This window comes from Pieris brassicae, chromosome 11, assembly GCF_905147105.1.
Source record: "Pieris brassicae chromosome 11, ilPieBrab1.1, whole genome shotgun sequence".
NCBI lineage: Eukaryota > Metazoa > Arthropoda > Insecta > Lepidoptera > Pieridae > Pieris > Pieris brassicae.
Window position 1 is genome coordinate 14,498,682 of NC_059675.1, and position 12,678 is coordinate 14,511,359.

Sequence of the window (12,678 nt, forward strand, 5' to 3'; positions counted from 1 at the left end):
CTGCTATCGAGTTAAGCCATGCTGCTAATGTTAAACACGAGACTTATGATTTATTTGATATGTCCATCATACTACACTTAGCAATGATGATATTAATTTATCCTTAATGGGTAATGCACTACACTTGCGCTAAGTCTTGACTGTGAGTCTTACCCTTAATCAATTACCAATATAATCTGTGACTAAGGGTTGTAAAGTGTCATCACTCAATTGTCATCTTTTTTTTACGATTTCATAGCTTCGGCCTATGGCACTCATAAATTTAATGTTTCTTCATTTATGTGTTTTTTTCCAATAACTATATGACTTGACTAAAATCAGCAGTTATTTTGTAGTATTTACATTACATTCAAAGGTACCCCAGCTATCAGGTAAAAATTTTAATAATGAAAATAATGACCTGTTAGAATTATGATTTAAGATTTACAGATTTTTATAAAACCAGACTTGCCTTTTGATAATAATTAAAGTAATTTTCAAATAGTGCTACTTAAAATATATTCGTATTAATACTTAACGAGTTAACAGTTCACTGTCAATAACCTATGACATGTGTCACTGCTTACGTGTCAGTATCCGTAGCCCGTAGGTTGTAGATGATCCGGGATTTTTACACCGGAGACTCATGCAGTTTTTAGGAAAATTAAACATTTTTTAAGTATGTATGTGCGGAAATCTGCAAGTTTTCTTTTTGGTTTAATAATTTTACGTATTTACTCATAATTAAACCGCTACATATTATTGACTAATTTAATTAATTTAGTTAATAATTTCTTTTTCTTCAGGGTTTTGGTGAAGCAGGTCCAATGGAGCTGCAGGCATTACTTGTATTTGGTGGAGTGGGTGTAGTAGTCATAGCCATCGTTCTCCTCATGGGACTCTTCTCTGCTTCTGGAACTAGCTATGAAGAAGCAATAGCCCAACAAAGAAAAGCTACAAGTGAATTGTTAGCTCTTGCCAATAATAAGACTAAGAGTAAGAAGACTAGTAAAAAAGCTAACAAAAAGGTAACCTTCCACCTCAGACTACATATTAATTATTATCATAAAATAATTTATTTGTATTTCTTAAATATCCCTTTTATAAGTCGTGATTTTTTATATTTACATTCATTAATAAATTAATAATATATTATTATCTTGTACAGATAGCAAAAAAAGAAAAGAACAAGGAATATGCAACTGCTGTGACAGGCAGTGATCATGACAGTGAGGCGCCTGCTGAAAGTGGATTAGAAGATGAACCCACCGCAAAACCTCATGTTGACTTTAAGCCACCACCAGTTGTTGTTGAATTCCCCAACGATACCCCTCCTAACATTAAGGTATTAGCAATATCGTATTTAATATTACTAAAGCTATGATCAAAAAGTTGAATAAATACTGAAGTGATAATTTTCTAAATCATAGTAAGTGTTAAATAGAAATATTTTATGCATGATTTTATAACATCCCTCATTATTTTGTTTGTAAACATAAGTACATATATCTTCATTACATATACATTCATAAAAAAAATGTAGAATTTGAAAAATGTTATAATACTTAGTATTATCATTACCAATACCTGGGAATTTAATCTTATCTATAAAGATGTTTTAATTTTAGTGACCTTTTAACGAGTCACTAAAATTAAAGAATCAGCCTATATTTAAATATCTGCATGAATGCATCCTAGAGATACATCAAGGAGAAATTAAACATTAAAAGTCGCTATATTTTATTGCACATATAAGCATATGTGCCTTTAAAGCTAAAGGCATGCCATACATGTAAGGAGTTGAAAATCTCTTGTACAGATTCGTAAACGTGGCAAGGATTCTAAAGTAAAGCCAATACTTGTAAATAAAGAGGATCCCAGTTGCGTTAGCGATCTGAGCTCAGCTGATTCTTCAGCTCCGGTCACCAATCATTTTGAAGAAATGCAACCTAAGGATGAGTTCGAGCTATTACACTCTTCGCAAGTGGGGGATAAAGTGAGTTTCTCACTCAAACCCTTTATTTTTGGTTGTCTAATAATAATGATAAAATGATGTATGTTGTGGAATTATACAATTTTGGTACGCCACATACATGCTTAGTGATTTATTTTGGTATCTCGTCTATCACTGATACAATATCATTTGCTTTGAAAATCATGCCGCCATCAGCTTAGGTTATTCATTGAGTGTAAATGGACTGTATGCATATTGTGTCTCTTTATTGTTACATAATCGTCTGGTACCAAGCATCTGTACAAACAAACACCAGTTTTGCATTAATTTAATTTAAATAGTGACATAATTTTTTGAATATGATTAGACTGCCGATATCAAACAAGAAACTGTGGAAAAGAAGGAGAAGCCTAAACAAACAAAGGGCATCGTCAAGGCACCGGTGAAGTCTGGGTCTGGGTCATCCGGTGAAGTCGTGAAGGAGGTGTCTCATGAACTCAGTAATAGCAGTGAAGTACCAAAGGAACAACGAAAAGGTACGTTGCATTCTTCCACTTCATACGGTAAAGTCGGTATTTAGACTGACTACTAATTATCAATGTCATTGTAGCAAAAAAGCCAGAGAAGAAAGCGGTAGAAGAAGTACCGAGCGAGGAAGAAGCGGTGCCGCCACTGAACACCCCGCAGCCCAGCGAGCTGACTACAGACAAACTGTTGAAGCAAGCGATGGTCTCCGCTCCTGCACATTCCCCGCCAGCCTCAAAGAGCAAGAAGAAGAAAGCCGAGCCTAATGTGCTCTCACTTATCGGTCAGTGGAGACAATTGTGTCTCGTCTCTGAATTGAAAACTGAGTATTCTACTCATGTTTTGGCACTTTGATTGTGGGTTTCGTTATTTCAGCGAGTGACAGCGGCGGAGTGTCAGTGAGCGAATTAGTTCGCGTCGTGAAAGAAGCCTCTCTTTCGCGCACTGAGATCCAGATACTGACAGATGCGCTGCTCAACAAGCAACACGACCCCTTGCCCGAACACTCCGAATGGACCGAGGTGATTGTTTTTTTCAAATTTAATGAATATGCTCCCGGATGAGAATCTGGCAAATCAAAGGTCTGTCGTTTCAAGGGTCCTAACGATCCCATGCAAAAGATGAAGAAGCAACTGGCCGATAAAGAGAAAGCCCTCGCCGATGAGGTCGACGCGTCTCAAGCGCTTCATGCCAAGTTGAAGGAACTCAGGTGAATAGAATTTGCGCTTATTTCGGTGAACTTGTGTCCTTTGAGTGGGTGGAGGGTGTCTCTGTGGCATAAACTTCACTGAATACTTGAACAAATAAATTAGTTTTGTCTTATGCTTACCACACCGCTTAGCATTTTTCTACTTGTGTCGAGAATTGGTAGCTCTATCAAAAATAACTAAATACACTTATGTAATTGGCATTATAAAATTTATCAAATGGACTTAATAAATATGTTATTAACCCACTTCATGAAGAAATCCCTCCATTATATGATTAGTAATCGTAGTAAAACCTCACAAGTGTATTTCTGAGGTATGTAAGTTTGTTTATAGAAAGTAATGAACGGGATGAACCGTGCTTAGCTTCATTGCAGTAATCAATGTTTGCCTGTCCACCGTAGATCAAACCATTCATTTAATTGTGTACAAATCTTGCATTGGTTGAACTGTAATTGTCAAACGCGCGAACGGCGAACAGGAGCCTCCTGAATGCTGAGCGCGGTCGGGCCTCGAGTGCCAGTCGGGCGGCGGAGCAGACGGCGGCCGCTTCTCGGGTGGAGATGCACACGCTGCAGACCAGGATCCAGCGGCTCTTGGACGAAAACCATGCGCTTGCGCAGGAGAAACTGGTCGTATGTGTCTTTTCGTATACTTGTGTGTACTAACTTCAACCATATTAACAGTCGACCAATACAATAGTTGCTCGTCATGAGTTAGTGTTAAATCTCTCATAAAGCGAAGCATTTCCATAGCTGTCAGAATAATTTTGCTAGTGAAGTTTAAGCTAACACAACAAAACTTTTCATATCAAAATGTGGTTGTGACAAAGTCTCCACACCCAGAGATTGAATATAAGTTAATTGAAACACAAATAATCGTGTTTCAGTTAACGATCTTAAGAATGCGAGAGTGTATGAGTATGTGAATGGGATAGTTGTTATAAGCATTATTCTTCACCCAGATACAGGTGAAGTTTTACAACTTCAGAGTCATGCTAAATCGAATCGAAATCCTTATCTAATGTTATTATAAGGCAAGGGGTTTTGGCCTCGGTAATTGTTAAAATCGAATGATTTATTTATTTAGGTTAAAGTTACGAGGTTTTCTTAATAAACTCAAAAAGTATTTTGAAACTAAAATTACATTAGACATAGAGTATCATGATGATGTGATCTTATGACTCTAAAAGTCGGCCACTCACTCGTGGTTCTTATTGGAGGTTGGTCAATTCCAGCTTCAAGCACAATTGGGTGAGGAGAATGAGGCGCAGGCGCAACGCGTCCAAATGGAGATGCACATTCAGAGATTATCTGAAGTGAGTTGTTCTTGAAGTTTTATTATAAATAATTATAAAGTTTATTGAAATATTTTTAATTTAAAATTTCAACCACCCGGCGAAGATTCTCGAGGCAAGATGGCGTCAAGTCTATAATTTGAGTTAAACTGCACAAACACTTTTTTTTTATATACATACACATATGTCAGTGTCGATTCGACTAATCTGTGGCCGTCATGCGTCACGTGACTCATGTGCGAAAATCAATATTTGTTGATACATTAATGACTAATACTTTTTACTTACCGGAGTACCTACGTACTTACTCAATAGCACTTAAATTTTCATAACTTCGACTTTGATCTCCCAAATGGGAGCGTCGAACTCTTGTAAGCAATCCATCAATCAATCAAACGTCAAAACTTATATGTAGAAAAGTTTAATATGCAATTTCGCAATACGCAGTCGGAGGCGGCTCTGCTGCAGCAGCTGACGGTGCTGCAGGCGGAAGTCAGCGGTCGCGCGGTGGAGGCGGGCCAGGCCCGCTGCGAGGTGGCCGCCGCCAGGGACTCCGTGCTCATGGCTCAGCAGCACGCCGCCGACCTGGCGCATCAGCTGCAGGTATACTTTAGCTTTCTCATATTTTGCTGATATAATTGATATCAGAAGATTGTCTATTTATGATTTAATTTATCTATCAAACGACAAAGTCATAAAAGTGTATCGCTGGCCCTAGGGGACAAAGTCGTAAAGCATCTTCATTATTATTTATAACTTCAGAAATTTTGCAAAACATTTTATTATTAAAATAAAATATGTTTTGTAATACTCGTTTACCTTTATTTTACTTTCCTGCAATAGAATAGTCAAAGTCAAAAATCATTTATTCATATAGGTAACACAATGTACACTTATGAACGTCAATAAAAAAACAAATATACATTAAATGCTTCTAATTTCACATTTAGAGCGTAGAACGGAACAGAAGAACTGGCAATAAACTCTCCGCCACTCTTTTTAATCGCCAAGTTTTTTTTTGTGAAGGATATAGATCGCCAGAACCCTAAAGATTGATTGAAGATATTTTAGATTGTAATTCTACCAAATAATCATAAAAGTTAATGCGATAGTTTATAAACTAATAAAGTGTGGCAATACATTTATTACATTCTAGACATTCGTAACATGTAAACTTCTTTGTAAATTAATTATTGCTAAGGTAAAAGCTCCAATAGATGAGCATGTATATCTATAGTCACACTTTACACACTGTATACGTGCTAATGATAATATAAATATATAAAAATCTGCGTTTACCGCACAACACGATATGCGACAGAATTGTCATCTAAAGTTCTAATATGTAACTTCTAAACGAATACATCAACCAATCGCCTGTATTTTTTTCTCGATATTCCTTCCTCTCTCTCTCTCTTTCACTTTAGCTCTCTCCCACTTTTCGCTCCATGGCACTGTTTCACTTCAAAATAGCTTTCATTTTGTATGTCTAGTCCAGCCATAAATACTGAACAAAGTAAAAAAAAATATATATTGCAAATTATATTTATTACTTTTACAGTGTGCTAGTTAAATACATGAACGTAAAGCAAATTTGTAAATAAAAAGCTTATTGGAAGTGGTCTCCATTGGCTGCAATACAGTCCTTTAAACGTTGAAGCCAGATAACAATAGAAACACGCACTCTTTCCATGTTGAAATTCTTCATTGCCAATTGCAACCGTAAGGATGGTGTTAGGGACAAGCAAGCTCTCTAAAAGTGACCATAAATCATAATCCAGCTGATTAAGATCCGGACTAGACGACGGTCAGCTCTGATGGAATCCGAAACGTTCGTTTTCAACCAAGTTCGCGTAGATCCATCTTTATGACCGAGCGCCGAGTCTTACTGGTATCTTGATACACTTGTGCCAATGTTTTGATACCATTTTCATAAAAGTATGGCTAAGTCACGCCTTAGTAGCTTGGATTGGAAAGCTTCAGAGCATTAAGCATAAATAGGGTCATATTGTTTGTTAAAATGTTGCTTAATTGTCAAAATCATCCGTAAACAATTTTTTTCTCTGATTCCCCCCCCCCCCTATTCTTTTTTAAAATATTAATTAAGAAATGATCAGTACGTGTCTTATAGGCTTCAAGTCCTAAGTCATCTTTTGAAATACGCGACATGGTTCTATTATCTTCATTTTTGCTTTTGGACAGGATTTTTTCGAATTCTTTCCCATACTGCTTTGACCACCATTTTTGTACGAACGGAGGAGGTTTCGTCGTACCTATTAATATCCCGGTATACAAATATTTTACTAATACCTAGCGTATGGAGTAATTTAAAAATGGCATTTGGATCCATACCTGCTTTGTGTAATGCAATCACAGTCAGTTCTCTTTATCACCACACTCCATTTTAATATCGCAAAATACTTATTGTACACACTGTATTCGCGTCAAAATAAGAAAACCCAATGAACAATGATTTAAAAATGACAGATTCTAATATGAAATCTAATATTTTGTTCATTTTCAATTGTAACAGTTTATGGCCACACTAAATATATATATTTGTATATGTGATGCACTCAGTATCCTAGCCATAATAGTATTACTAGGAGATAGTACAACCTTCTTTTATTTTTACTGAAAAATTGATTTTACCACTTTGGTGCTCGGGGCAAGTGATGTATGTTTAGAACAAATACACCTGACCCGTTAATTCTCTAAAAATTGACAGTAATCTGATTGAACAACTAGTGTTATAATATTGAAATACTTGTAACTCATTTCTTAAAATGAATTCGCAGGAAGCGAACCGCCTATACTCGGAACTGGAGAATCAAAGGCAGTGCGCCGTTCACGCGGAGCAACTCGCCAGAGATGAGCTGCGACAGACTCAGCAGAGACTCACCGGTTCGTTCGCTTTCCCCTCGGGCTCCCCCCGCAGCTGACTGTTCTTATTCTTCACTTAGAAAAGATTGTGTCGACAGGGTTAACGGAACTACAGAGCGAAATACAGAAGACGAGCGCTCGGGCGCAGACGGCCGAGAGCGCTCTGGACGAGTCGAGAGCGGCCTTCGAGAACCAAAAGCAACAGGTTGCCAACCGCTCCTCCGCCCTTTCCTTTTCGTGGCTCGACTTGCTTCCATTTAAAAAGAAAGATTCCGAGTGTTCTATCGTCACGATGGAAAATATCGTTCTTCTCATTTTCAGCTGACTCGAGAGCTGAATTCCCTCCGCGAGCAACTCGCTGCACGTGAATCGGAATTGGCCGAAGTGAAGCTGATGAAAGCGGCGCCCGCGCACAACGGTCTGTCTCCCGCCGAAGACACCGAGAAACTGAAGGTAGGTTCCGCCCCGCGGAAGTTCTGTATTCTCTCGAGAGATATGTAATAAAATAAATAAAAAATAAATGAAAACGCGAGTCGGTCGGGTGTAATCTAAACGCTCAGCAGGCGAACGAGCTGTCCAAAGTGGAAAGCGCGGTGGAAGCTCTGAAGGCCGAGTTGTCTTCGGCGCGTGCCGACAACGAGAAGCAGCAGACGCAGCTCACCGAGTTGAGGCAGCAGCTCGAGCAGTACCGGGAGAAGAACAATGTACGTACCCTCTCGGCACGACTACACGATCGACCTTTGTATTGTCACCCGTCGCTCGTAATGCACGAAAAACATAATAATTATTAATGATTGTAACTCCTTTTATCATCACTATAGATATGTGTATACGGTTGTCTTTCTTCTGCTTTCTTCTATTACCTCAAACTAATCGTTTGACTCCGATCACTCAGGAGTTGCGAACTAAAAACTGGAAGGTTATGGAAGCCTTACAGAACGCGGAGAGATCTCTTCAGGCTAAAGCGCAGGCCCGAGGGACCTCTGTAAGTGGAGACATTATCATTATTTATACCCCCGTATCGCTACGAGCTCTCTATTCTCGGGCTTCGGGCCCTTTAGCGCCAGTAGAATATTTTTGCCTAGACGAACACTAGAATCACGATCCGACCGAACCCTGGCGGTCGATCGCTCGTCCCGTCTCATGTTGCGAGTGACGCTTCACGCTTGACTTTCGTTAGGATGAAAGAGAATTTATTTGAAAGCATTTCAAAATTGTCCGCAGGAAGCGTCGAAAGTGCAAGAGTACGGGGAAGTGATGGAGGTCCTGCGGTCGGCGTGTCCCAGTGCGGCGCCTTCCCCATCGACGGGCTCCGACTGGATCAGGGCGTTCGCGGACAACGTCAAGAATCACCTCCGCGACGCGGAGTCGAAAAGGGTTTTAGCCGACGACTCCCTCGCCGAAAAGGAAAACGAGAAGAAAAAAGTCGAGAGTGAACTCTTAAAGAAACTTCAAGAAAAGGAGAACGAAAAGAGGAAACTGGAGAGCGAGCTCCAGAAGAAGCTGCTCGATAAAGAAAACGAAAAGAAGAGGCTGGAGAGCGAGCTGGAGGCGAGAGCGAATCGATCGCCCGTCGACGATTCCAGGGTTGCGGATCTCGTCGAGCAGAACCGACAATTGCAAGCATCCGTGGATAAATACCAGAGGGTGATCCACGTCACGGTAATTTTTGTATTTTCATTATTTGTTCGTTTATTTTGTGTCGGGTGATATGAGAACGAATTGCAGGAGGGCGTCCTGAGCCAGCTGCAGAGGAACGTGTCCGCGGAAGAGGCGCGATGGGCCTCGCGACTCGCCGAGCAGCAGAGGGAGCTGGACGAGCTCCGGCAGAGGACCGTGCTCCAGGTGAGGCTCGTCGTCCGGTCGCCCGCTCGCGCCGACCGCTGTCAAATGAATGAATGATAAAAAGTCCATTTTTACGTAGGAACCCGTGGCCTTTGCGTATTCCTGCATAGAGAAGTCGCTGTCCACCATCATCGCGGAGGTACAATGTGTGTTTCGGTGACGTGCGCTTCTCTGCGTTCTCTTAAAACTTCTCTGTGTCTCCTCAAAGTTCTGAAAAAAAAAAACAGTTGCGCTGCGATCGATTACCGTCCGTCCGTCTTCTGTCCCGTCTCTCTGTCTATCGAAGGTGTCGGGACCGCGTGGCGAAGCAGAGGAATATCGGCGGTCAGCTCATTTACGTTCACGTTTTTCAGATGCAGAATAAAATAGACGAGTTGGAGGCGGCGGTCGCGAAAAAGAACACCAGTTTCGCTGACGCCGAGAGGCTCGCGGAGGTGAGAGAGGAGGCGCGCGAGTCGTCGCTTTCGTTCGTCAATATTTACAAATTAAACTCAATATTTATTTTCAGGAAAAGTTGTCGTCCAATCTCTCGAAGGCCGACGTCCACAACGGTCCACCGCAGGTAGGTTTCCTCTCGAGGTCGCAATGAGGGCTAAGGGCAACCGTAACGCGTGTCGCTCACAGGTCGCGTTTTGTTCGTTGACAGGCGACCCTGGCTGAGAAATAACGAATAAGTTGAAGCGGTTCGAGCTGTTCGGGAAGATCCGGCGAATGCAGATGACGGCGGGTGGGAACGGAGCGGGTTCGACATTCGCGCGTAACGTTTTGTATCGTATTTAATGTGTACATAAAATCCGTTTATCTCTAAGGAAAACTAATTCGCAATGAAATTCTCGAGGGCTCTAAAAGGTAAACGAAAGTTAATAAGAGGCGACGCGTCCGAGCATAGGTTTACTATTTTAAGTAGATAAAGTTTTTTTAGTGCAAATCGATAGAAAAGACGATTTTTCCGATACGGGAGCGGACGAACTATTGTTACGATCGAATTTATGTTTTTACTTTTACACCACGTTTGATGGATGAGGAACTGTGATTTTTATGAAATTTATATTGTGTTTAGACAGACTCGATTGGATGTAAAGATTCCTAGCGATCGTGATAACGGGACGGTAAATCGTTACCGTTGAAACGGACCTTGCCTTTGACGCGTGAACATCGGCTCGGCGTAGACTTGAATTATCATCCGTAAAATGGAACATTTACTAATTTGTTTTGTGCTCGTTTCCTGCAATGATAATTATTTAATAACAAATTTACACAAAAGAAATTGCAATTTATTACATCGTTTGGACGGTTTTAGGTAGTGTTATTTTATTTATAAAGATTTATTTATTAGCTTTTGTACTAGAACATAATCATTTTTCCAGTGCCTTAGAATAAGATTTGACTTTGATATGCCGACTGTTTATTTTCCACAAATGAGATATTCGATCGATAATGCACGTTGACCGTAAGTTTTAGGGTGAGTTTTTGTTTCATTTATTGTACTGATAAAATTATTATTTTCGGAAAATATCTAGAATAATTTGATTATTTAATTCCATTATTTCATTGACCTTTGTACTGCTCGTTATATTCTGTGTGTCAAATGTCCAAAAAATTAATATACTTAATAGACATATTGTGTTATTGATAAGAACCGTTATTATAAAACTCGTAATTTTAGATGAAAATATAATCAAATCAAATATTTCTACAAGAATTTCTTTTATTTTAATCCTACTTACTTCGAGACGATATAAATATAACAAAAGCCATGTTTGACTCGTGACAGTATAAGCAACATTTGACAGAAAGTGTACCTTTAGGTAAATTCAAATTAAAATCAATAAGGGAAACCGCTACGGTTTTTAAATGGATGATGGACGTCTTTCGATAAGCCTATCATGCCAAAATATTCTATTTGTTTGAGGCAATTATAATTAATAGCAAAATAATTTGTCTTACTATAGGTCAATTGCGTTTTACGCAAGTGACAAACATGGTTTAGTTTATTCTGATGAGAACTATTTAGAATTTTAATAAATTATTTTAAAATGTAACGTTTTATGCTAACTGAAGAAGAAATGGTTTCAGGCAAAGAAAGTACGTAATGAAAGCCTAAAACTTGTAAGGTACCCGGTACCCTTAAAAGCTAAGCGGGCGCCCGGAGTAGCTGCAGAAGTAATGTACGTACTGCACATTAATCCTATTTAGAAATCTAAATAAATAGGTGTTATAAGGAAAAAAATGTAAAGGAAGGCATATAAACAAATGTAATACTTTAAAGATTTTTCATTTTTCCACTTTCCATGGCATGATAGTCGTAACCATGTTTGTTTGCATGTTTTGTCATTGGGTTACGCAAAAAACATTTTTATTAGGTTATTTTGGTATTATTAGTAAATACGGTTACAACGTCACATGCTTACCATAATCATTACATATCAGAACTACTGTGTTTACAAATATATATGTATATAATTTTTGTTTCGATATAAATATAATAGCTATCTAGCTATCACCAGAAGCGCACTGTATTTATACTTAAACTTTTCTCAAAACTATGAATTGCTTCCGTATAGTCCGTCAGTCTAATTAATGATCTATCTGACATAATTCTTTCAATGAAAAGACATCTTTTTAAAGGGTTTATTTTTAAATATCAGTGAGTAATTTGTTTATACATGAAACCTGCATTTCTGTGTGTAATTTCCAGACACAGAAATGCACATATAAACACAAAATACTGTCACTTATTACTTTAATTACGCGCACTTCACACAGTACTTTATCACAAAGACTGTCCCCTGAATCAACAGAGGTCAGAAATCACATTTCAGTGCCGTTGAAAAGTTCTCTTATTAAAAGTCGATAAAAAATTCAGTCTTCGTAACAATACTTTCGATGCTTTGGGTTTAAGTAATAATGTATGTTTTTACTTTCTCGTCTCACTAGACGTCATCTTAAGCCCCTCTTTCCTTTGATCTTCTTCTTCTTGATGATGAATCTTTTTATCCATAGCTGACAATACTTATCCAATTCCATTGTTCGAGCTTCTATGGAAGATTTTTAGCGCTTTCTCATGCCCATTCCTCTACATCCTCCCCTCTCCTCCACATTCAGACTATGCCATATTTTTTTTTAGTTTCGACACATGAGTAGCGATGTTATAGCATTCGAATTGCATGCAATTTTTTTTCGAACAGGTCGTAAACGGGCAGGAGGCTCACCTGATGTTGAGTGATACTGTCTCTCAATGCTAGAGGGCTCGCGAGTGCGTTGTCAGCGTTTAAGAATTGGTACTCGCTTTTTTTAAAGGACCCTAAGTCAAATTGGTTCAGAAATATTTCAGTGCGCAGCTGGTTTCACGTAGTAATATCTAAATCGGCCTTAAAAAAAGCTCAGTTGTGGAACGTCCGTTGGACGGACGTCGAGGTGATACTAGTGGAATTTCGTATTCTGCCTCGACGTCTGGTGATGAAACTCAGCTGCAGGTATGAATCTGA

At 39.0% G+C, this 12,678-nt stretch overlaps 1 protein-coding gene across 10 annotated transcripts; it reads left to right on the top strand.

Moving 5' to 3' along the window:
- Positions 1–206: 206 nt before the first annotated feature.
- On the top strand, positions 207–10,882 carry LOC123716000 (ribosome-binding protein 1). Of its 10 annotated transcripts, XM_045671453.1 has the most exons (22): positions 207–371; positions 786–1,007; positions 1,148–1,324; positions 1,799–1,975; positions 2,301–2,469; positions 2,544–2,741; positions 2,834–2,979; positions 3,055–3,167; positions 3,647–3,800; positions 4,403–4,483; positions 4,910–5,065; positions 7,261–7,366; positions 7,444–7,550; positions 7,667–7,798; positions 7,906–8,049; positions 8,241–8,330; positions 8,570–9,007; positions 9,074–9,190; positions 9,270–9,329; positions 9,544–9,624; positions 9,699–9,752; positions 9,837–10,882. In XM_045671453.1, the coding sequence occupies exons 2-22, from the start codon at positions 807–809 to the stop codon at positions 9,855–9,857; spliced, it is 2,922 nt and encodes a 973-aa protein (XP_045527409.1). In that variant the 5' UTR covers positions 207–371; positions 786–806; the 3' UTR covers positions 9,858–10,882. The 10 variants fall into 10 exon arrangements, with proteins under 10 accessions (XP_045527409.1, XP_045527405.1, XP_045527408.1 ...); XM_045671449.1 differs by having other exon boundaries at positions 9,699–10,882; XM_045671452.1 differs by having other exon boundaries at positions 7,909–8,049; positions 9,699–10,882.
- Positions 10,883–12,678: the final 1,796 nt, after the last annotated feature.